The sequence below is a fragment of the Lonchura striata genome, chromosome 3 (genome assembly GCF_050655825.1).
Source record: "Lonchura striata isolate lonStrDom1 chromosome 3, ASM5065582v1, whole genome shotgun sequence".
NCBI lineage: Eukaryota > Metazoa > Chordata > Aves > Passeriformes > Estrildidae > Lonchura > Lonchura striata.
In genome coordinates, this window is record NC_140705.1 from 32,796,814 (window position 1) to 32,822,121 (window position 25,308).

General features: G+C 40.6%; 1 protein-coding gene across 1 annotated transcript; it reads left to right on the plus strand.

Moving 5' to 3' along the window:
• The first annotated feature begins 9,512 nt into the window (after window positions 1–9,512).
• Window positions 9,513–15,972, plus strand: LOC110476535 (nuclear receptor subfamily 0 group B member 2). Its single transcript, XM_031504494.3, has 2 exons — window positions 9,513–10,250; window positions 14,651–15,972. The coding sequence occupies exons 1-2, from the start codon at window positions 9,644–9,646 to the stop codon at window positions 14,902–14,904; spliced, it is 861 nt and encodes a 286-aa protein (XP_031360354.3). The 5' UTR covers window positions 9,513–9,643; the 3' UTR covers window positions 14,905–15,972.
• The last annotated feature ends 9,336 nt before the right edge of the window (window positions 15,973–25,308 follow it).

A 25,308-nucleotide genomic window follows, 5' to 3' on the forward strand; every position in this document is an offset into this window, starting at 1 on the left:
CTTCTTCTAAATGCCTCCATATGTTGAGATTTTTGTGTCAGGTTTTAATAACAGAATGCACCAAGACCTCACACTTAATCTCATCCTTATCCTTATCAAAATGTTAATTTTTCAGAAGGTTTGATATTCCAGAGACCACTTCCTCTCCTGCTATAATTATTTAGTGGGACTTTTTATCATCTAGTGATTTTTTTTCTGTTCTCTTGCTGCCTAAAATGACATTTTGGGTCAAGATATGTGTTTTCTGAGACTGTATTAACAATATGCTAATCCTCTGGGCACACTGAAACACAAAGTAAACAGAAGGTGAGGAAGGCCACTTAACAAAACAACTCTACTTGCTTTTTTTTTTTCAAATCATATTTTTTGCTGTGGACAAGTGAATTGGGGCTGGGAGTGGTTCTTCCAAAAATAAATAGTTTTAGCTGTTCTTCATACTGTTTTTAAATAAATTCTATATTATTTGTTTTAACTTTAGAAGTTTTTTCAGGTGATGCCTTGTTTTGACATTACAAATAAAACCAGAATTACTTTTTCCTCTATGTGTTTTTACTTTATTTTTGCTCCAGGATTTAAAGGTGACACTTGTAGTCACAATAAGCCAGACATCCCATTTGGATAGTTACTCAAGAAAAAACACGTGTGAAATTAAAATTTTCACAGGTTTTCTACTGGGTGTTCCATTCCAACATTTGTTCTGAAAAACAAATCTATTCTTTGTCACGGTTTATTAGAGAAGTGATGTTAGTATGACAGCAGAGCAAAGGTGAGTGCTGCCCTTTCCAAACTCTGCTTGCAGAAGTGTGGGGCACTGGGCAGGAGCACAGAGCTCTGAAGGGGTGCCCTCCTGCCACTGGATGGGACCTGTTAGGCCAGCTTAGAACAGCTTGTCCCAAAAGCCTCTCCAAACACTGGGCTGGGAACTGGGTTGAGGTACCCTCCAAATTCCTGTCACCACAACATGTGTGATTGCTGCCAACTCCAGTGTCAAACGAGATCAATAATGAGCTGTGTCATTTGTTCACACTTATGAAATCATATCATATGTGATGGGCAGGGTACTTGGTGTGGGTTCAGAGTAGGAGTTCTAACATGAAACATTTATATAATGGGATTTGGGCATTTCCCAGATCAGTTCTACTGCACGCTGAGCTGAGAACTTGGTAAATCCTGGCCTGGTATGGGAACAGCTGTAAACTGTGCCTGGAGAAATCCTCCTGCCCTGTCCAAAAGAGAATTTCATCCTTACAAGAGATGGCATCAAGTACTGATTTAATGGAAGGAAATTCTTGCTTGACCTAATGAACCAGAAGCATATGAGTCATGAAGAGGGAGGAAAAAGGAGAGAGGTTTGGGTCAGAAGGGCCTGCATTGCTGGATCTATAAATGGAAACAGGTCCTGGGGGAAACTGAGCTATAAAGGGAAAGAGGTCCTGGGGATATAAATGCTTCAGTCCTCCTGAGTTTGGATGTGACCTCTCACAAGATTAGCACAGAGCTCTCACCATCCCACCATGGGGAGGGTGAAAGGACTGTTGAGCACACTGCAGACATTGTGCTTCTCTTGGTCTTTTGTTTCTTTTAGTGCATTCACACAAGCCTTGCTGTTAAATGGATGATTCGTGGTTTTCAAACCCTGCCTTTCTGAGCACAGTTTCAATGCACAATGGCAGGACTCTTAGTTGTCAGTTCCCTTCAAGGTGGGAAATTTAGGTATCAGACACACTTCTGAGGACAAAACTCCTCCTACATATGTTTTGTTGGGTATATGATAAAACAATATGTCTCTGCTTAGTTTCAAAGGCTGGTTTGAGAGGTGACAATGGATGCACCTCTGAAGGAAAAACACCTTCCAGTAACCACTGTAAACTAAGAGCAGTCACTGGCACGTAGCATGATAAAATCACTCTGGAACTGTGTGGGTCCCAAAGGAGAATGTTGCACACTTGATTTCTTGCCTGGTTTTATAATGTGTTTAAAATCATACATTTCATACATTTCAGTTTCCATTGTTCTAATGATCTGATTATTTCCTGAAACACTTAAATGGAGTTTCCACTGACCTTAAAATAATAGTGCTTTTTAAAAAAGTGGTTAAGTACAGACTTTTATGAGACAAATGGAGGCAGACTTCTCTTTTAAAATATGATTGTTTGCAAATGTGCATTTTTCTAAAAATCTCAGAGCTGTTTTTCAGAGTGACAGAAATAACATAAACGCCAGAGTAAGCAGCAGTCGATCTTGCAGCGCTGAGGTTTCAATACTAAGTCATTAACTGTGTACAGAAACAGGTGCAGAAGAAGCTCTGAATGTCTTTCAAACTGCCACTGAACAGCATGGACGTGCCTGTGTCTTGTGGCCACCTTTGACTCAGCAACTCACATCTTCATATAAGTATTCACATTTATCCTGTCATAACCTGTTCTTATTAAATGTGCTCAGATTGATCTTTCCCTCCCTTCTATTTTTAACCTGTACTTTTTAACATTTTCAGATTTCAGAATCTTCTACTCTCTCAGTTCTTTCTGAGACTGTGAATCCTAAGATCCTGAGAGACTAAGAATCCTAGTTCTTTCTACAGAGAGACAGTGGCTATCCTTCTCTGGGTTTGAGCATTTGAAATCCATTTCCTTAGCCTTAATTTCACAGGACTGTTTGCTCAAAACCATACATGCTCTCTGGAAAGGTTTTCAATCTTTCTTCTTCACCCCTGCTGGACTCCATGATTCTCAAAAAGCTGTCTCTTGACAGCTGAGCCTCTAACATGGAGATAAAAAAAAATTTACAATTTACAGTATGACTCAACATCTTTTCTTTCTCCCCAGTTTTGTCAGACCAACCTATTTCTAAAGAAAGAATTGCCTAAAGGCAGGCAGACTCATGCCCTTCAGTGCTGCCAGTCGTGTAAAGGTTTAACAGATTAAGTATCTATTGTATGTAATACCAGAGAACTTTCTGTATTTAAGTATTCTGAGCTCATAGAGAATCCAGATTTTGAGACAGAGCTGCTTTCTTCCTTTTCCCCAATCTGAACAGAGAGATATTTAAATCAAGAGTTATTAGTAGAAAAGTGATCCTATGGTAAACAGTGAGGGAAGTTTGGGCATGTTAATTTTGTCACAGGGAAAATTCAATACATTAGTCCTATGTTTCTCACAGAAGACATCTGATTTTTGTCCTCTATAGATTTCAAAATAAAATGAAAGAGTTTGCAGTTCAGTTTCTTAGGCCTTTCTAGTCTGATCATAAATGATATGTATAAAGGCAAGTCTGAAGATATACACCAACTATCTAATCTGCCATCTAACCTTCACTCACCAGTCTGTGGAATTTACAGAGTGCTAATCACTAGATTAGGCATTTATCTTCAATGATACAAGACAGACTAAACTTTAATAGGATAGTGGGCTCCATACTACATTAAAGCATTTATCATCTAAACCACTCTTCTCAGCAGGGTGGGGGGCTGAAGGAGGAGTTCCTTTTCAGTGCCACTCTGGAGATGGCATTGCTAGCCAGGAACATTTTCTAACTGTGCTTTGCAGCCTTTTTCACTTGCTGAGCAATAATAAGTGGTACATCTATCTGTGTTTAAAATGACAGATGGTGCCTGTCCCAGCGCTGATAGCGGTGACTGTACAAATACCATCTCCTCAGTGGGGAAGCTGGAGAAAAATGGCACAAACTTGTACAAGGTCACTTCTGGTTTATTTTAGAATCTCTGTATCCCAAGGTGTGCCCTTATAAAATTGCCAATTTACCCTTGTAAAAATTTTAGTATGAAGAAAGCAAACAATTGGTGTTGGGCAGCTTAAAAGCTATTCATGTCTCCAGATTCATGTCCATTTCCAAGCATGACTTAAACCAATCCCTTACCTGTCACCAAGGGAGAAATGTCCCAGAAGCAGCACATCTGCTATGGTGTGCAAAGTGGTGAAGAAGGATCTGACCCCATGTTACTGTGAGGCAGGTTAGAGCTACTAAAAAATTGTGGAAAGAGTTTACTTATCCAGCTAGGTTTGTTGGTTTTTGCTTGTTTCTTTGCTTTCTTAAACGACATGAAGAGCCCTTTTGGGTTCATTTATGCATATGTATGCAAAGAAATCTATTGCTTCTTTAGATTTATAAGAAACTGAAGAGTTAAGAAATATGTTCCTGTGTCATCCTGTCTTCTTCCTGAGGAGAGCTGCTGAGCTGTTATTTGCTTTCTGTGCTAATATTTTAGTCTCATATTTGGTTATAACTCCAGATGGCACATGTTTGCATTCACATTTGCAACAGCTGAGATATTGTCAGGCAGCATAATATCTCTAAGAAAATGTCCTTGGTTTTAAATGAAGATAAACTCTTCTACTTCAGCTAGTGAGCAGCACCTGCTGAAAAGTCACTTTAAAAGTCACTTTACTCCAAGGTTTCTTGAAACAAAGAATAGGAGGAGTTAAATATGATGCCTTAGATAGGTTTTTAGGGAGGGGGCTTCTCAGAGCTCCTGTTTCACATCAAGATTTGAGGCAGAAGTTCAGAGATGCTTGCCTTCTATCTAACTCAGTCACCAGAGAGAAATTTAAAACAAGCCTAGTTTCAGTGTTAGACAACACTTTACGGCAGGACAGCTGCCTCTCTATTAATTTGCTGATTTATTCAAATGGCTATCATAAAAAAAGATGCTGATTTTATCAGACATAACCAACCAAAGTATTTTAAGCACATGCTTACTCTCAATCACTTGAGCTTCAAGGTAGGTTAAGCATGTTTAAATTAACTGGATTTGTTATTCATGTAGACTTGCTTCAGATATGTCAAATCCTACTTTACCATGGCATTCTCATAAGCTAGAGACAGTGTTTCAGAACTTGTTTAAAAGCTGAGCAGGCTTCTACGTGGACTTGGTATTTCCCAATATCTGCCTAGCCAAAGCTGACAGTCTGAATTGTAGTTTTTAGTTTCTCTAGCTGACAAATTAATGCCTTTATTGCTCAAGAAAGATGGAGGAAATGGAACCCTTCTAGAAAGATAATGTTTTTATTACTGTTTCCTTTTCTTAAGGCTGTTAGAGAGGTCAGCTGCTCTCAAAAGTGCCAGTGACGTGGAATTCACCCAACGTCTCCCAGAAAGCACATTGTATAAAACTCCTAGAGATTCCTGTTCTGAAGTCATATGGATGTTTATAGGCCAATTAAGTGTTTTTAGATGAGACCAGAGTGATAAGAGGTCACTGAATTAAGGAATGTGTGCATATATCAGCCTGGTGTGACGCCAGAAAGGCTGCAGTCAGTTTCCCAGGAAGGCATTTCCTTCTTAAAGCCCATATGAAATAACAGCAGAGGATTCTTCTCCTCCAGGAATGCATCTGCCTCTAACTTTAGGAAAGTAGGAGAGTTCACATCAATGCTTGGTAATCAGATGGTTACTATATACATGGTGTACATATGTATAGTCCAACATTTATATGCTTGTATAAATGGACGCTCTACTATAAAGACAGTGTCAGATTTTCTGCCTCATAGTTAAATTATTATAGTCTTTTAAACAACTCACAGCATTGAGTGAACTATTCTGAAAAGCAGTGCCTTCAAAGTTTGAGAACACCAATGTCTGCTGATGGTACAAAATTATTTGGAGGAAGACAGGACTGTCAGAAGAATTGCAGAAAGGTTTTATGAAAATCATCAACAAGGTGTCAAATGATGATTAAGTATATGTGTATATGCATATATAGCAAAAGATGCACATAAACCACTCCTGACTCTGCTCCTGATGAAGTTAAGAGCCTCTGAACTGATGACCATCATTCAGGAATAAAACCTGGGGGCTGGGACTGTTCCATGGCAACAACAGCTCATTGTTCAGAAGTGACATCTCAGAAAGGCAAAATTGAGGATTTCATCCTGTCTCTGTATAAATCCATGCTTTCTTAAATCCTGGATACTGTGTCCTATTCTGATGCTTTGTGCACATCCCTCTAAAGAATATCTTAGAAAAGATGTAGGCTAGGAAAGAGAAGGTTAACCAGATGATCAAAGGCCTTGTGTCACTCTAAAGAAAGAAGCTACATTTCTAGTTTGGACAAAAAGTGACCATTGGAATCTTACTGAGATTTATAAAGTAGGCCAAGCAAGACAGGATGAATAGGGATTGATTGGTTGATTGATTGATTGAGTCCTTTTTTTCCTCCACAGTAGAAGAGCAAGAAGGCACCCATAAATGTAATGTTTGATCAAGTTTTATCTCACGTACAAGCATCCACAGAAAACTTCTTGACATAGGCTAATGTGGACGTTCTTGTGGCTTTAGGAGCAGACTGCATAAAACATAGGTTAGAAATTAATTGAAAGTGTTAAATGCATAAAATCATTCTGGTTCAGGATTTCACTAAGATGCAAATTATTGAAGGCAAGCAAAACAGTCATGAGAAGAGTGGTATATATCATACACTCTTCCTGAAAGATTCATGTTTGGCTACTGCCAAGGTAAGGATAAGTTTGCCACGTAAGCTCCTCTACTAATATGACAAGTCTCTTCAGACTTCCAGGTATTCCATTAAATGATTTAATGCTATGGACTATGAGCCAAAAATAGTTAATGTCTTATATGTTTGGACCCAATGAGATATTTATTATTTTAATTCCCAGCAATGGAGAGACTATAAAAGAGCTATCTACAGCAATCATAGAGTCATAGAATGGCTTGGGTTGGAAGAGACCTTAAAGATATCTAGCTCCAACCCCTCTGCCATGTGCAGGAGATACTTGCCACTGACCAGGTTGCTCAAAGCCCTTTCTAACCTGGCCTTGAACACTCCCAGTGATGGGAGCACATCTTTTCTGAGCAGCCTGTGCCAGTGCCTCACAAGTGCCTCAGTGTAAATAATTCCTTTTGTATATCTAATCCAAACCAGCTCTCTCTGAGTTCTTTTAATTTTGTGTGTGAACTTAGGACACACTGTATTGTTGTCCAAATGGCAACACTTGTGCCCGAGGAGCAATTCTGATGGTTTCAGAGAGAATGTGGTGGCAGTATTTGTGGGCACGAGTGTCTTCTAGGTTGAAAAAGTATATAAATACAAAACTGAAAAAAGTGGTGTGTGTCTTATTGTTCTCAAGCCAGCATGCTAGAGACAGCTAAAATAGATAAAAATCCATGGGGATTTATCATATCACAAAATTGGGTTTTGTATTGTGTGCTTCCTTTGAAACATTTGAAAGTATGAAGCATTAGTACTACAGCATCAAGACTTAGATGCTTTATATCTAGGTACATGTGGCTGCAACCATTCTATAGGTAAGATTTAGAAAGAAAAATTAACTGTGCCTAATTTATGACTATAGAGCTAAATTTAGCTGCTGTTCTTCTACCTTTGAGAAAATTGGGTCACACAGGAAGTTCATTTCAGTCAATTTTGAATCAGGATGACCAGGATCAGTTTCACCTGCAATTCAATGTTGACTCATAATTCTAAGTAATCATTATTTTCAGGAAAGCTGATAATGTGTAATGCGTCCTAGGCAGTCATACTGGTGCAGTGACCTTTACTCTTATTTTTGGTAAATAGTCATAAAGTTATTATATAATTTTATATATATATATATATACACACACATTGTATATGTATATGTATATGTATATGTATATGTATATGTATATGTATATGTGTATGTATATGTATATGTGTATGTGTATGTGTATGCGTATGCATATGTATATGTATATGTATATGTATATGTACACTGGGAATTTCTAATAAAAAGAAGTATAATTTACTTCTGCCTCTTAGATCTATACACAACCAAAGGAAAATGATGACAAGTAGAAATGGTATCCAATACCATATGGTGCTGACATCAGGACTCTGCATATGACTGATCAGACCTCAGAAGGAAAAAAGTAAGAAAAGAACCAATTTAACCTGAAGGAGAATTTTCATAAGCACAGTTAATAGGAGCTGTGAAATAGTGACATGAATCAAGACAGTGAAATGGCTAACCATGAGATGCTCTTGGAGCACAGGAGCTGGGTTGCTCAGAACTCTGTTGCCTAGATTACTGAAACATCACCAGCAGTTAGGAGACAGAACTCCTTTCACAAGCAAACACTTTGCAAGAATGACTTTAGCAAGCTCAGTCTGTCTTTCTAGTACAGCCATTAGCCAATCACTGTAATTCATGCTGAACCTCAGATGGCAATAGCCCTCTAACTGGAGTTCATTCCATTCAGCCAGCTTGAATTTTACATCACAAATAAGAAGGAGGGGATTCCTGGGGACTTTTCTTTGGCTGTGCCATTTAACTTACAAAGCTCTTTGGTACCCCATCAATGGACAGGATACAGGGAGCTGTTGAATGAATGCACAGGTGGACAAGCAAATACCCCATGGCATTCAGTGCTGTGTGTGCCTTGAACCTCCACAGCAGTTAGTAGTCACTGCACCTCAGCAGCATTACACTCCTAATTTCTCAACTTTGGAGCACTCATCTCTTCTTCCACTTTTCGTCTCCTCAGAAAGAGAAAATTTTGCAACATAAATATCATGAAGAGTTAAAGAATGTAATTCTTAAAATAGCTCAGCATGGAAAAAACCTAAACCTAGTGTAGCAAAACACAAATTTGCAGCTACGCATCTGATGGTGAGGAAGAGGCTTTTACACAACAAGGGTTTGGAGATCTGGCAGATAGAGACCTTCAAGCTGTTGTTTTTAATGCCCAGTTTTTGCTGAGACATGCTAAGAGCCCAGATGATAGGAATGCATAAACATCATGCTTGGTGAAGAAAACTTAGTACTTTTTCCCCTGTGTAAGAGCAAGCAAGAGAGTAGAGTGTGAAGTAACTAAAACTTGAAGTTTTAATGTCTTCTTATTAAGGCTGAGCTCCTTTCATTCCTGCTACCTAGTGTTCCCTGATGTTGTCTGAAGAGTCCTGACAATTCAGTCATTCAGCTCTTGAACTGCTACAAAAGGTCACATGTACACTAATATGAAATGCCATTTTTTCCTCATTAGTTTCTATGAGGAAAATTTAATTACACAGCCTGTCTGGGAGAAATAATCTGAAGGAGGAAGCTGTACTGGGTATCTTGTGTCATCTTGTTCTACGTCAATGCCCAGGTGCCCAGGCTGCTCAGGGAAGTGGTAGAGTCACCATTCCTGGAGGCACTTAAAAGCATGTAAATGTGGCACTGGAGGACATGGATTGGTGGTGGACTTGGCAGTGCTGGGTTAATAGCTGGATTTGATGATCTGAAAGGTCTTTTCCAATGAATCAATTCTATGACTCTGAGCCCTCACATTCTGTGTTTGAAATTATCATGTGTGAAATGCAAGAGAACACTGTCATGAGCTCCAGCAGCTGACCTTCTCTGAAGTTTCTCTCAAATCTCAAAGAAACATGAGGTAATTCTTAAATACAGGATTTCCATCCCCAGGACTGGCCCATGCCACCCACTCCCCTGGGGCTACAACAGCCCAGGGACACCAGCAGCCTGCAGCCACGCCCCATTTGAATCACACTGGTGGAAGTAAAGTTCAAGGTAACCTTATGGATCAGGGTCACATTACTTTTCAACACCTGCCCATGTCTATATAACCACACAATGCCTCCCTGTGTGGCAGAAAGGCCCTCCCCTTCTGCTGACGTGTAGGTCCAGACATGCTGTTTCCTGCCACAGGGAGCTCTGCCTCCATGGCCACCAAGATCCCAGCTGAGAAATTTGGGAAATGTCAGTGTGAGACACACCATTCTGAAAGCATCCTGTACCAGATCCTTAACAAAGAGCATGGAAGTGAGACCAAGTGGCACCAGCAGAATTGCGGTCCCCACTGCTGTGCAAGAAGCAAAGGCTGCCCTTGTTTGGACAGGAGAAGAGTTGTCCTGAGAACACCAGAAGCCACACGCAGAAGAGCTTCTGAAGTGCTGTTGAAGACTTCAACTTTTATTAGAAACCTACCTTCTTTTTATCACATGCCTTGGGAGGATCAGTATGTCCTCATCCAACAGAACTGGGCCCCTCTATTTGTCCTGGGCATGGCACAAGAAGGACTGGATTTTGACCTGAGAGAGATTCCAGGCACCAGTTTATTGAAAAATATCCTCCTCAATCAGTCTTCAACAGCTATGAATGAACTGGGCAGTTCATCAGCAGGAGCATCTTTCAAAGAAGTTCAGAAGATGAAGAATTTATTGTGGAAATTCTGGGACCTGGACATAAGTGGAAAAGAATACGCCTATCTTAAAGGGATTATTCTTTTTAATTCTGGTAAGTCCTCCCAGAAATTACACGAATGATTATGTATGTAGAAAGATATTTGATATTTTTATTTATGTATAGAGAATGTTTTGTTTTACTTATTTTTATGAATGCAGTTAAATGTTCTCAAAAACCTGTATTCCACAATTTAACAGTTTTTCTGCCTGATGTGGTTTATTTTGGTTCCTTGGATATGTGCAGTATGTCACCCACCATAAGCCAAAACAACCTCTGTCTGACAAATTTGAAGTCATAAAGAATTGTGTAACTTCAAACTGACTTCCAGTTCAAAGGTAATACAGCAGCCTCACCCTCGTGTCACAGCACGGGAGAGGTGGTACAAGGGCACATGATGTGAGCTTTAGAACTATTTTAACAAAGGCTTCCTCAGTAACAAGAACACTGGAGAAAAGAACCATCTGATTTTCATCAGTGAGGCAAAAGGATGCTATGTTGAGGTTACACAGCTTTTATGTATTTATATCCTTTATTTATATAATTTAGTATCGCTATTTTCAAAGCCTGGGACAGCAAACTAAGACTTCTGATTGAATTCTCTCACTTCTGATACCAAGTTCAGGTTCCTTAGGAAGGAAGGTTGTCTCAGTCAGCACCATAGAATGCATGAGTCATTAAAAGCTGAGCTCTAAGTCCACTAAAGTAAGTGGAAAAACTTATTGACTCCAGCCTGCTCTGGCTCAGATGCCCAGCTCCTTCCACAGCAATCCCTGCTGCTGGCTGCACTGTCAGCAGTGTGCTGTACTTGGGATTGTACCAAAAGGATACTTGAATGCTTCAGTTATTCCATTATATTTCTCATGCTTCGTGGTTTATAGGCGGCTCAAAGGTTGTGTGACTTTACATTTGTTTCCAATGGGATTAAAATTCTGATTCTTGAGGTGTAGTGTCATCCAGATGCTTGGTATTGCCTCGAGTGTCTATGCCGCAGCATCAAACCAGAAGAGTTTGTTTCAGTGCAAGCTTTTTTCTCAATAAAATCAGGCTAAAAGAAACCACTATTTATATCCAGGGGGATGATAAGAGGAGAAAGACCTTATCTGCAGCAGCTTACCCAGTTTAACTAGCTGGCATTTTTATTGTCTCTGTGGGTAAAATGCAATTTTCACTTAAGGAGAAACAGCAGTAGCAGGGTTATGTTCTGGATTTGTGCCTCCTAAAGGCCTGCTGCTTCCCCAGGGTGCTGTATGAGAGAGCCAGCAGCCTCGATGCTCTCTGCAGACACATTCCACAGTTTCAGGAATGACACTCAGCTCTTAGTTGGGGTGATCCTATTTCCTGGAATGGAATATTTGTCCATGAGCTGCAGAAGTCAGGCTAGAGAGCATCAGTTGAGCTTAGATTCAGTTAAGCCTCTGTATAAAACCGAATCACCATCTAAGTCTGGGCTGAAACAGGTACTCAGGGCTTATACACAGCCCAAGCAAACAAATCTGTACAGCTGTTGTTTCGCAACTACTACTTTTAATAGTTTTTCAACACTTTCCATAAAACTCAGAAAATGTTTTCTACATATTTGCAACACATTTTTAAACTTTTCAAGTTTTGGCTTGATGTTTGGCAAAATGCTACTATTTTTGCAGGCCTCAGTTCTAAAAGGATTTCAGGAAGTCAGCAGTAGTGACTAACTCTCTTTTGGATTACAGAGTGCCTCGTTACCACTCTTAATGTTTTTCTTCTGTTTGGACCACCAAAACTGACTGAAGCAATGGGGAAGGGCCAGGACCAGAGTGGTCCAGAGCTGGGTCATGAGCTGGAGTTCAACAGGACATCCAGGCATGCAGCTGTAGTAGCCATCACTTGGATAAGAAGCATGACAATTATGCAAAGCCTTGCTTGTACCCTGGGTGATCTCTTGTGGCACAGACATTGTGCTTACTCTCATTAGAAAAATCCCTTTGGCAGGAGGGTGGCAGGCAGCACGATGAAGTGTAGGTCCTCCTATAAGAATCATAGACTGCTTTGGGTTGGAAGGGACCCTAAAGATCATCTTAGTCCAACCCCCTTGCCATTGGGAGGGAAACCTTCCACTAGACCAGGTTCCTCCAAGCCCCATCCAGCCTGGCCTTCTGGCCAACTTCTGGGGATGTGGCACTCACAACATCTCTGAGCAAGCTGTTCCAACACCTCACCACTCTCACAGTAAAGGATTTCTGCACACATGTCTGACCTATGCCTACCTGCCTTCTTTCAGTTCAAGGCCATTCCCCCTTCTCCTATCATTACAGGCCCCTGTAAAAAGTCCACATCCAGCTTTCTTGTAAAGCCCCTTTAGGTACTGGAAGGCTGCTTTAAGTCTTTCCAAAGCCTTTTCTTCTCCAGGCTGAACAACCTAAACTCTGTCAGCCTGCATTCATAGGAGAAGTGCTCCAGCTCTCTGATCATCTTCAGGGTCCTCCTCTGGAGTCATTCCAGCAGGTCCATGTCCTTCTTATGCTGAAGGCCCCAGAGCTGGAAATAACTGGTGCAGCACCTCTGTGTGGGAGGCTCTGGCTGGGTTATTGACTGACCACATCTGGGCCAGCAAGAACCTGCAAAGAAGAAATTTTGTGCACCAGCCCCTGAGGGGAAACCAGCAGCTTGCATCAACAAAATCCAGACCCTCCAGAACATATTGGCATCACCACTCTTCCCAGGGGAGCTTTGTCTGGGTAGCTTTGGAGCTGTCTCTATATCTGTGGGTGAGGGGTCCAGCTGCAAGGCCTTCTGTACTTGGACCCAGGCAATAAGTCAAAGGAAGGAGCTGTTCTGCCACACAGAAACAGCACAGAGTAAGGTGAAAACATTTTTGTGTTTTTGACAGTTGTCTGAAGAGCAATTGGGACTGTACAGTGAAGAGATGGGAACAGCTAAAACCAGTGTAGTTATTATATCAGTGCCATACATATACATATTTATGTACACATATATATTCAAAAATTCCATCAAGGCTGTGACAGGGGTTCTGTTAAAAAAAAAAAAAAAGATACTCTTAAGAGGTTTACAGTTCAGCTGGAAACATGTGTTTGACTGAATATTATTGCAACATATCTCAGAACAAGAAGTGTCTCATAATATGTAAATTAAAACCAGTGTTTGGTTACATAGAAAAGAAGACCAAATGGGGAAATTAGGTATATTTGAATAGATAGAAACTATTGCAACTTCATCCTGAATCCACAAAATCCTGAAAATTTCCTTTCCATGAAAAATCTAACATTTGGAATCATCCTCACAGCTTGCAGCTGATGATAATCCTGGGGGAGATAACTTTTGCAAACACTTAATTTCTGGCTAGCCTGGTTGCAGGTTTGGCTGAGGCTTCTCCTCTGGTAGTGATGTCTAGGAAGAAGAGAGTTGCTGAAGGCTGACAACAGTCAGCCAGTGACAGACTGAAGGAAACCAAACCAGGTTGGTTTTGCCTTGGTACAGGGCACTAGTCAAGAATGCTGAACTTCCCACATGGAAATGAATGATCCTGTGTGAAACACACCTGGTGTGAGCTATGCAGATTCTGTTCCAGGAAGGTATGGGGTCAGTCACTGTAAAAGTTGCCAAATAGTGTGTTGTACCCTCTGTCCAGACTGCAACAATTCTAGGAGATAAAAGATATCCTTAGAGAGTGAGGACAGGAGCAACAGGTTGCTCAGAGCTACATGACAAGCCAATCCCTCCAGAGGCAAAGGATGAACACAGGGTGTCCTTAGCACTGACTTCTGGCACCCACAAACACCCTCAGTGAGCCAGCAGGTCACATGCTGTGAGAGGTATGTGACTGAGGCTCAGGACCACAACTCCACAGGGCAAAGGCCTCTCCTTCTTCAGACACTCCTCATGCTGAGGCACTCCTCTTGCTCTTTTTAGACTGTAAATGAAAATACCTAGACAGTATGGTGAACCACAGTGCCCCAGCTTCATCTAGTAAGCAGAAGCAAAAGTAGGGTGGAGATGGTGCTGGGTATACTGGAAACCTACATCTTCAGGCTGCAAGCCTGCTTGCTGCTCCAAACCATCATCTCCATCTCCTGGTGTTATCTAGGTAGGGTAGATTAGAGCTGGAATATTTCCACCTGCCCAGACTACTATCTCAGCATCATTTGGTGGGTAAACAACACTACAAAACTTCTTTTCCATCTGTACTGAATCAAAATTACCTGCTGTTACCATTTCAAGGCTGGATTTTAATGTAATGGACTAGATTTCAGTGTGATTACAATGCTGCCCAATGCTCATTCCAATTATTGAGCTACACATACCTTCTTTTTCCAAAAAGTATGTTTAGGAAGTGTTTATTTTTTTTTTCTATAGAGAAACTAGTGTTATAAGCCAGAAATCCAGATACCCATCATTACAAAAGGCACAGAACAGAAATGTTTACTCAAGATTTGTTATTTTACTTTTTGTTTTGACAGAATGCCATGTCCTGAAATGTCTCCCTTATGTACAATCACTTCAGCAGGAAGCTCAGAAAGCCCTGATGGAGTTTATCTCAATAATGTTCCATGGAAGCCTCAGCAGGTTTGCTTCAATTCTTCAGCTGATCTCATCTCTTCAAGACATTGATGCAGATGCTATTGAAGAGCTCTTCTTCAGGCCCTTCCTAGAAGAGGCCACCCTAAATGTACTACTTCTAGAAACCATATCTACCAAGCCAGACTGGCTTTGAAAACAAATGACATCTAAGCAATAAAATATTTCATTTTGAAGAGATGAGAGAATATTATGAGCTATATAAACACATTCCAAGCAAATCATTGATGCATATTTGTAAGCCATATATGCTTCAAAGATGAAGTAATTTTGTAACATTTTAGAATTAAAAGCAGAGAAAATGAAGCATTTCATGATACTGTGTGCTTTAAAAACCCCTTAGTCTAAGTATTTAAAGATTGTCTAGGAGCATCAGCATACTTTCCAGTTGTGCTAGGTTCAACTGTATTATTTCTAGTGAGCATTTTTCCAGCTGTTTATGCTTTTGGCTTTAAGGAACAGGGGCAATGGTAAATTTTATTCAGTTTAAGATAGATACATAAAAGGCTGGTCAATGATAAAATCAGTATAAATCCTGCCTTTTCCTTGTCAGTCCCTGAGTCTAATCCTTTTTCTGTTCCACTGAGACCTCTAGTCCTTGGCTGTAATTGCACAATAGAGCTTCTCCTTATTAACTGCTTCCTTATAGGTTCTTTTCAAAGTCTTGCAGCAAACTGTGGGCATTAAATCCCTCTCCCATTATTTATAAAGTCCTTCCCTAACTAAGGAACTAAACAACATGAACCAAAAATGTGTTGACTGGACAAAAGCTGTTGTTCAGGATTGTTTCCAGAATGGGAATAACAAAAGTTGAAAGTTATAGTGTCATGCCATAAGCAACAGAACTAATGTAGCCCAATTTCCTACACATTTAAGACATTTTCCCTTTAGCCCTGCCTGCACCCTTCTATAATTACCATAATTTCCTTCCAAATTGTCACCCTGTTATTTTAAAAGTTTTAAAGTTATTTTTAAAGTTTTCTATGCCTTCTGAATTTACATATTTCTATTAGAGTTTCTCACACACTGTCATGTAAATAATGATTTTTTTGCATTCTTCTTTGTGGGAGGAGAGAATTGATGGACTGTTGGTTTGACCAGTGTGGTTGGAGAGGCGGCGATTTCACCCTCCAATCCAATGCCACTTTTGGAATTCTATATATTGCGAGGTCAGAAATAAAACTTCCTCTTTTCCTTCTTTTGCATCTTGAGTGAATGCGTGAGTTATTTCATGTCATAGTGTGACACCAAATAGATGTCAGATATTCCTCGGACAGTGGAAATGCTAAAATATGGTTTCCTACAGATGTGTACAATCTGTTCCTACATCTCTCACTGCAAGAGTTCCATGTTTCCACCTCCAAATGCACTATGGCATGCCCCAAAAAGTCTCTGTCTCCTACCCATCTGGCTGGAGAAGAGGCAGCACGTGTTGGGGTGGGTGCCAAATGATGTGTGTGCTGACTGCCCATCTGTCAGGATGAAAAAAACATTGAGCTTATACTTTAGCTGCAGCAGGGGAAGCTATTTGTATCAATTTTCTGTCCCACTCCTTTTGCAATGGTTTGCATGAAACTTAAGGGAATAATTTCTGAGTTTTTTCACTAGTGGATCCAGCCTAGTTTTGCTTGGCAAGAGGGCTCAAATTCACCAAATAGGGGCTGAGAGACAGTTAGACAGACAGCACAACAAAGAGCATGATAGCTTAGAATTCCTTAGAATGTCAAGCTAAAGTCAAAGGAAAGAGAACTTTCCTTTAAGAACTTTTTTTTTCCCTATGTATATATGTAAAAATGCACATCAACAGAGATGGATGTTGTAAGGACTTCTACAAGTCAAATAACTAAGGAAAACAGAAGTTTAAATAATAATAAGAGTTTAGTACCTATCATTTTTGACAAAAGAATGCACATTTTTCTCCCACTTTGTTAATCAAGGAGTAAATTGCAAATAAATTGCAAAAAATGAAGAAGAAAACCCCAAACAAGGCAAACCATGGAAAACATTGGTTCCAGACATTTGCTTTTTGTCTGTTCTTCTTAAGATTTAAGCAAGCAGAACACATCTAAAACTGGCATTTGTACATTTGGTATCTACAATATCATTTGGTAGCAGACATATGAGTTCAAACATCTCCCAAGGCCTATAAGCTTCTACCTCTACTACAGATGCTCCACGAGCACCCAGACAGTGCAGCACAGGCTGGGGTGGAAGGAGCAGGGCTCAGCTGGCTTTGCACATGCAGCAGCTTCTGCAATGGAAAAGGGAAGAATGGCTGTGCTCTCATCTCAGTGCTCCCATTGCTGGTTTGAAGAGGGTAGAGAGGGGAAGGAATATCCTCAGCTCAGTGGGAAGAGTGAGGAATTTTATAAAGAGGTAAAATGTACAGAAAATATGCATAATGAAAAACAGTCACGGAGCTTAGAGAAAGGAGCAAAAAGGCCAAATAAAAAAAAAAGGGGGGGAGGAAGAGAGGCCTGAACCAGCTTATTAATATTAGTAATACAGCTCATTTCTATGTAGAATACAGCTTACCTTCATAAGTCAAAGGCCTGCTTAATGACTCACCTACAACCTGAACCCAGACATGGTTCATGGTTCTGTAGTCTGAATTTGAGGCTAATGAAAGCACAGCAGACAATCTCTGCTCACAGCTTTATTATAAAAAATCTGTTCAAGGTCTTTGACTTTATCTACATATACAACAGCTTCAACTCTGCTCTCCTTGAATTGGAGGGCACGATGCCAAAAAGTTCCATGGCTTGGCTCACTTTGAAGACAATGCTGTACTTGCTGATGATTTTTTAGCCTGGTGTGAGTCTATGTAACCATGTCTGAAAAGAGTCCCTAGTGCTCCACAGGGAAGATTGTGGTCAGCATCTTGGATTTTCAAGATGACTTCACCTTCTACTGTGAGAGCAAATACTAGGCTTCAAATGGAACTCTCACAAGATCTGATACTCATGGATCTCACCTCCCTGTGCTTGAAGATTCTTCAGAAGATCAACAGATCTTATCTTGGTATCCCGTTCAAAGGAGGTGAGATACCACTTGTCTTCCTGAGGACAGAGTAAGAACCTGTATTTACTGTATTTAAGCATCACATGAGGTTGGAGGCTGTGCAGGTACAAGAAACTGGCAGGAACAGAAGAGGTGAGGGAGCAGAGATTAGGAGCAGAAACAGGAGCTCTCCCTGGAAAGTGGAAAGGCACAGCACCAGACAACTTTTAGAAGTCAATTGAAACGATGCATTACAATGAAGAAGCAGAGACAGAAATGAACAGAAGGCAAGAGATGAAAACAAAAAAATCCCTACTCCAGGAAAAAAAAAAAAAAAAAGAGAGAGAGAAAGAAAAGAGAGAAAGGGGGAGAGACAGGGAGAGAGAAGCAACGAAGAAAGGTTTGTCAGCCCTTTATTCAGTTCCTGTGATTGAAAACAGACACACTGTTTCTCCAGCCGTGAAATCCATCAATGTGGCATGTGTGTCCATCTCCCTCTAGCGCCCAGGAGACGACAGTATTGCCATCACCTAGAGCGTGAGCTCAGCTGCTGGAATAAAGCACCTACCACTGCTGGAGACCCAGGCAGGGCTTTCACTCAGGGGCACCTCTCCTCTCCCCTTGCTGACTTGTTCACAGTAGTGTATGGCAATGTTTTCAAATTGTTAGAAGAGCCCTACATTTGCAAAATCAAGATTGAAAAAGTAAATTCAAATTGCTTGTGAAACCGTATTCCATCCGCCTGAATATGATCATAAACTCTTTTAATGACTTGATTACAAACTCCTGTGGTTTCCCCTCAGGACTCCCTGCCTTACTTGGGGCAAACAATAGCCTGTGTGTGCTGTGGGAATTTGTTATTGCTGTACAATTGAGGAGGCTGCTGTCAGCTAAGGCTCAGCTGCTTTTCTTGCAGCACCATTATTGCAGAATCTGAACTGAAATGGATCTGGAGTGCCAGAAACAATGCTCTTACAGTGAAATTGGTTGAATGACACCTTACAAAGTGTGGGCAAGCCACGTAACTTGAATTGGCATTATTCCAGACTGGTATTGTCCCAGAAAAAGGCTGCTACTAACAGTGTTAAACGGAGTAAAAGGTTATAGTTTTTCACAGTGGCAAATACAATACCTGGGAAAGGGTAGTTTGCAGAAGTCAGAAGGCTCTCACAGTTGCAATCTCGGTCACAACAGGTTGTGTCTCACACTTCCAGAATGATGTATAGTGCTGTAAACACTGAAAAATCAGTCTGTGCACACCTGAAGTGCAGGAAGCTTTCATTGACTCTAATCTAGGTGTTTTCATTCATCCTTTGTAAGAAGAACGGTGATAATAATGCCTTCCTTTTTTTTGACACATCTTTGAAGATTTTAATCAGTGTTTGTAAAGAGCTAAAAAATACTGTCCTTGAGAACATGAGGGAATCCCCCTGAAAATTAATAAATTCAGTGTTCTACACTAAATTGAGCAGCACAGAGTAAAGTGATGGAGAAGCCTACACACTACAGGGAAAGGATAAAAAGAGAGGATATTGAAGATCAAGCTTTAGTAAACACCAAATAAGGCAGTGATCTCATAGCAAAAGTAACATGACATTTCCAGTGGTGGGATCCATCTTGCAAGAGACTCACTGGGTTTTTTGTTTTTCCTGTGGAATACCTTTCTTACGTCTTTTGTAGAAACAAAGGCATTTAATTCAAAACCTAAAATTTCACTTTTGCTAGAAAGCACTTGCAAGTCATAATCTCAGACATAATTTTATTTGCAGACAGGGCACTGTTGTAGGGTACGGGTATGTGACATGTGCAGTTCTTCACTTCATATTAATACAGGCACACAAGGAAATATATGCTCCTTTTTTATCACAGGTCTGCTGATAAAAGCAACCTGGCTCAGGGGAAAAAATGGAGACAACTTTCTTCAATAAATGCATAGTATAAAAAAGTACCAAGTCCTGTAATGACAAAAAAGGGCCCCACTGAAGCCAGTGTTACTATTGTGCATAAATCCTCAATCTTTCCCAGTAGGCTAGGAGAGAGGAGGGTGAGTCAGTAGTTTGGTTTTGCTTGGGCTTGTTATCAACTGTTGTCCTTATGAGATTGTGATTTTGAAAGTACAAGTTGTCATTCTTCCTGTGTTCTCTCTCTCTTTCTCTGCCTGGGGGGGTAGCAGAAATGTTGCAAGATGAAGCACTCCACATCTCACCGGAGATAAGAGCATCTTCATCAAAGGAAGACATAGCCAAAGCTTTCTGCAAGTAATCTCACGAGCCAAGAAGGCAAAGCTTCAAGTAGCGTGGGAATGGTCCCATTCCAGTCACAGCGGAAACAGTGCAACACACGTCCATGCATAACCATAGATTTTTACCAAGAGGGAAAAATGGCAATCTAGTGGGAAAAATAAAGCTCTTATTTGTGCAGGTGACCTCACAGTGAAGTGTCCAAAGTTCTTGCTTTACCAGGATCTTATTAGCAATGAAAAGTAATTGGCTATACTCCTGTAACAGACAAAAATTTGCTTCCATATATTCAAATACCCGTTGGTGCCTTCGAACATAACTTGATGCAGTAGATGGCTGTGGTCACTACAGCATGAGCAGGGGGTTGCACATCTATTGAGGACAATGCAGCTTCTGGGAGCAAGACACAAAGTATGGTGACAGACAGGAATGGATACTCTAACGAGGAGGAACAGAGCACCATCTCCACTGTGCAGCATTGTCTAGGAACTCAACACAACCGGGAGGGCAACCAAAGATGTAAGAGCAAGTTGTCGTTCCTGGTGGCACGGTACACACTGGTGGTGCATCAGACTAGTCTGCCTCAAAACACCACAGTGTCATATAGAAGTGACTACAGAGATGTTGCATGTGGCTCCTGACCATGCTGCTGTGGCACCTGGACTGGCAGGTGTTGCTCCTATACTTCTGGGATCTTGAGTCCCCTTAGTTCTACTACATCACCCTGTACAGTCCTTGCATACCTAATCTACATAGTTTTCACTCTCTAAGACACTGAACAAGTGAGCTCTGCACAGCCTTCTAAGGGTGCATGGATAGGTGTGGAGCCCCTCACCCACACTCCAAGTTAGGGGAAAGCAAGCTAGTTCAGATCTGAAAGTCATGTATTTGCACAGGTTTAAAAACTTGTGTACAGCCCTGGGCCACTCCAGCTACACAAATTCCAGAAGTGGGTGGCATCCAGTTGGCTTGGAAAATGAGTGAGGCAAATGTGTGTCTGTCTGCACCTGTCCTGGTCAATACATATGAGTCAACAGCATCATTATTAGGAAAATAAGATTAGGGCAGGGACTTGGAAGGTCCACCTACAACATCCAATCTGGTCTCACTCATTGTGGATATCAACTATGTGTAGGATTGCATCCCCAGACTTATCAAGCTCCACCTGAAGATAATCTAGGATGTGTTTGCCTACCCTGTTCCTAATAGGACAGTACATAATGGGACAGAGCTTCCTGATACAATGGTTAGGAGCTTTCTAATTCCAGAATTTCCTAATTCCAATTCTAGATTACTAACATTTAATTATATGCATCTTTTTTCTACTACCAGTATCAATTCAAATTGCTTTTCCCACTCAAGGTGTTGGATATCCAAGATGTTTTTAGACAACAGTGGTGACCCCGATCCATCTGCCTCTTGCAGCTCCACCTGCCATCCCTACTCTGATAGTTTGCAGCTTCTGATCCATTTCTCACTCTCTTGGCTTTGACTGACGAGCTAATATTATGCTCACTTGACCCTCTGATGAAACTCTTTGATACAGAGGCGAATCTCAAATTTGCTTCCATCTGTTCTCTCCTTCACCTGGAGGTCATTTTGTTTCCTGTTCTATGCCAGTATCACATAAGGTTTCATTGCTCCGTCTGAGACTCCACCTCTTAGCTATCTCAACTATATCTCCCTCTCCTCTGTTGCAACAGTCTTCCCTAATTTTGTCTTTTGCCATTCCATCATCTGCCTGATTTTTCATATCCCTTTCCATTACTGCAATTTAATTTCTCAATTTTTTCTTCTCTATCAGTTAGTCTTTTTTTGTTTTCATTTTGCAACTCCATCCTTCTTTCTCTCTTATCCTTCAGGTAAATTTCCTAGATCCTAGCCTTAAAGAAAGGATGAAAATTCTCAAATCTCCTCCTACAAATTGCTACACAAGCCACCCTTGCTGTTGTTTGTTTTGGGTAGGTAGAAAATTCTTGCAAGAGTAATTTTTCCTTTGGTCTTGCCTGTAACAGTCTTTCACAAGAAGCTGAATGTGTGCAGTCGTAGGCAGTAGCTTTGACAATACATATGAAACCACCAGTAGGTCTTGTACCACCTCCTGGCACATTTGAAGGAAAACAACCTTAGGCATTCTTCTACTGCAATGTAAATCATTCCAGTATCTTCAGACCTGAGCAAAACCACTCGTGTTTTCTATCTCATCCTACTTCTTGTTATCACCTTTTTGGCATGCTAAGGAAAGTGTACTAGGAAAGCACAATTCTTTCTTTCCACTAACCTCATTTCTGGGTGATGTGAGAAGCCTATCAGGAAGACAGAGAAAGATGTTAGATAGTTTAAGTGTTCACGCAGTCACCATATGCCGAGGAAATACACTTTGTTCTGCTGACCTCCAGAATATTTTGTCTTCTCCAGCTCAATTGCTTTTACTGTGCTGCCTGAGATCCCTCTTTCAAAGCAAACTGTTTTCATTCATTAATCTGAATTAGTTCAGACCAATGGTTTTGCATTTTGAAATATGTTTGAGTTCACTGAGGTCTCTTCAAAAGAAAGCAGTACAAATCTACAGTTTATTATATGGGCAGTTTAAGAAAAACAAAACCAAACTGTTCGGTGCTTTCTATAAAAAGGCCATGATACAGAATATCAATAGGTTGGGGTTTTTTTTGAGTGAGGGGTAAGGGGGTTGAGGCAGATGATTTTTCAAGTTCTGTTTTATATTATATCCACCTCAGAAAGTAGATGGAAGATGCAAAGTCCTGCAAAGGGGCCTGAACTTTGTCCTCTTGGACACAGACTAGAAGAAATAAAAAATGTGGTTGTGCCCCCTCTTGCAAAATACTGTAAATTCTCAGTAGAATCCAGGGAGACCACTTGTTTAGGTCCTTACATTCTCAAAATACAACATCTCAGAATGTATTTATCCTCTTCTTGATCAGACTTTCACATCTGATTGTACAACAATGAAAGAACCAAAGGTACAAAAAGAAATATTCAGGATTTTGGCTCAGCTGTGTAAGCACCTCTTAATATTTCTGATAAAACTGTAAAGAACAACATAAGGAAAACAGGCTGATAACATATAAATAATGTTTCCTAGCTTCAGGCATATGGTAACCCACATTTGAATTGTGCAGACTGGAAAGACCTTTCCTTTGTGGTGATCCAAATACTTTGTACTACTTATCTGTGGTTTTAAAAGCATAAGGCACAATAAGTGATCATCTTGATGGTTATGATTTTTCCTCCCTTTCCCACAAAGATAAGTAAACCACCTCTGCCCCAGACAGAATCCCAGCATTAACCCATGTCCTGTTAGGCTCTGTGCTAGTGAAATCCCAGTAGAAGCATCAGGATAGGTAAACAGAGATCAGTTCATGCTCTATCCACCCCAGGGCTCACAGGCTTCTGCAGACTTCAGGGGCAAATTGCAATGTGCACATAGCTTGCATTGCATATTGCACTGCATGGCACCCACCTGCTCCCAGCAGTTTGTCCTTTGGCGAGCTTGAGCAGCCCCACTGAGCACAATTCCCTCTGAGAAACATACTTGCTTAGTGACTTATTGACTAGAGAGCCATCAGTCTCTCAAAGACAAACATTTTTGATTATTGAACAACTCACAATGCACCAGAAAAAATATTGCTTGTTTGATTTCACACAGGGTCCAAGCTCAATCTCCTAACACACTGCAGCTCCTCTTCCAGGCTATGCTGCATCTTTTCTGTAGGTCTGTAACCTACACAGATAGAAGCTAGAAACAGGACAGAGTGATCTACAGATTGACTGCTAGGCCGATCCAATGGGAGTACCAATACTGCTGTCAGATGCTAAGGCTGATAGCATGCTGAATTACATTCAATCCTGCTTGGCAGCTTTCTGAATTCTGTAGTTATTATTTGTGAGGGAAAGAAATTGCTGTTGAAGATGATCCACCTTTTATACCAACAGCCATGGTAGCCATGGGACTGTGATGTGCACAGGCATTGAGTGTTTATATCTGGAAGGAATCTGATTTCCTGCAATTCAAGTTAATACAATCTGTTGCTTAATTCATCTTCTGGTACCATTATTATTATTGGGTTTGGCGTTTTTAACTGCTGAAGGTTCCTGTTTGAGATAGTTTCCCACAAGATTGACCATGTCTGAACTCTGTGGATACAACACAACTATTAAAACTCAGAGACTTAAGACTAAAAGTATTGAATTCTAACTCAAGCAGACATGTGGACTTCACAAATAGTGAGGTTATAGCTTGTGTAGTTACTATCAGTGTTCTCAGGCAATGCCAGTGCTGAACAGGAGGAACATTGCTTCCAGAGGCAATTGCCTGACATAAAAGAGACACACTGTTAAGAGTTCTCTAATTTACTAACACACATGGATTTCCATCTCTTGACTGTCACTGCTATGTTAAAACTGCATTGAGCTGAATTTCTCTTCATATCAGACTAATCAATAACAAATCAACAAAGTATCTCTCTTGTGCTTCTCTTCCTTTCAGGTGTTAGCTTATCAAATAGGAATGGCAAACTGCAGCTGTATATTGCTTTCTGGAATTGTTATTTATTTGGCACTAGATTATCACATAAACATATGGGAAAACCTGCTTTGGGTCTTTCCAGCTAAGCATGTGTGACAATATCTGTGTCACAGTTCTTACCAACAGCGAGTTTGAGGGAACAAGAATAAATCTTTTATGGGATACCCTTGCAAGGGATTTAATTCCACATCTCTGGGAAATGCTGAGCATAGATTTCCTTATCTCCTACAGAGTCAGTCACTAGCAGTGCAGTTAACTTCCCATACATCAATCATTGAGTGAGTTATCAAGCAGACAAGTCTTGCCCTGTGATTGCTGACACCTACCCTCTCACCAGTGACATCCATTGCAATTCTAAAATCAGCAGCCAGCTAGATTTAGAGACATAAAAGTTGCTAGCAATATAAATTCCCTTTTTACTTGCAGCCATCTGTCTGTCAGCCTGGATATGTAAATCAGTTCAATCCTTTTGTGCCTATGCTATGTAAAAGGTCCCTATTTATAGCCAGACCCAGACAAAAGCATAGTCCTTACAACCAAGCCTCTCAAAAGAATAATAAACTTTCTTGCCTTCCACCAAAGCTTACCGAGTTAGACTGGCCTAGGAGCTTCTTCCAGCAGTCAGATTTAGCCTGACCAGAAGCAGAGATTAGAAGTAGATAGATAACAGTGCTGATGTTTAATTTTTGAGGAACTCCCAGTGGAATGAGTATGCCTTGGTTTTTTTATTTGCTTTTCCCTTATTTCACAAAAG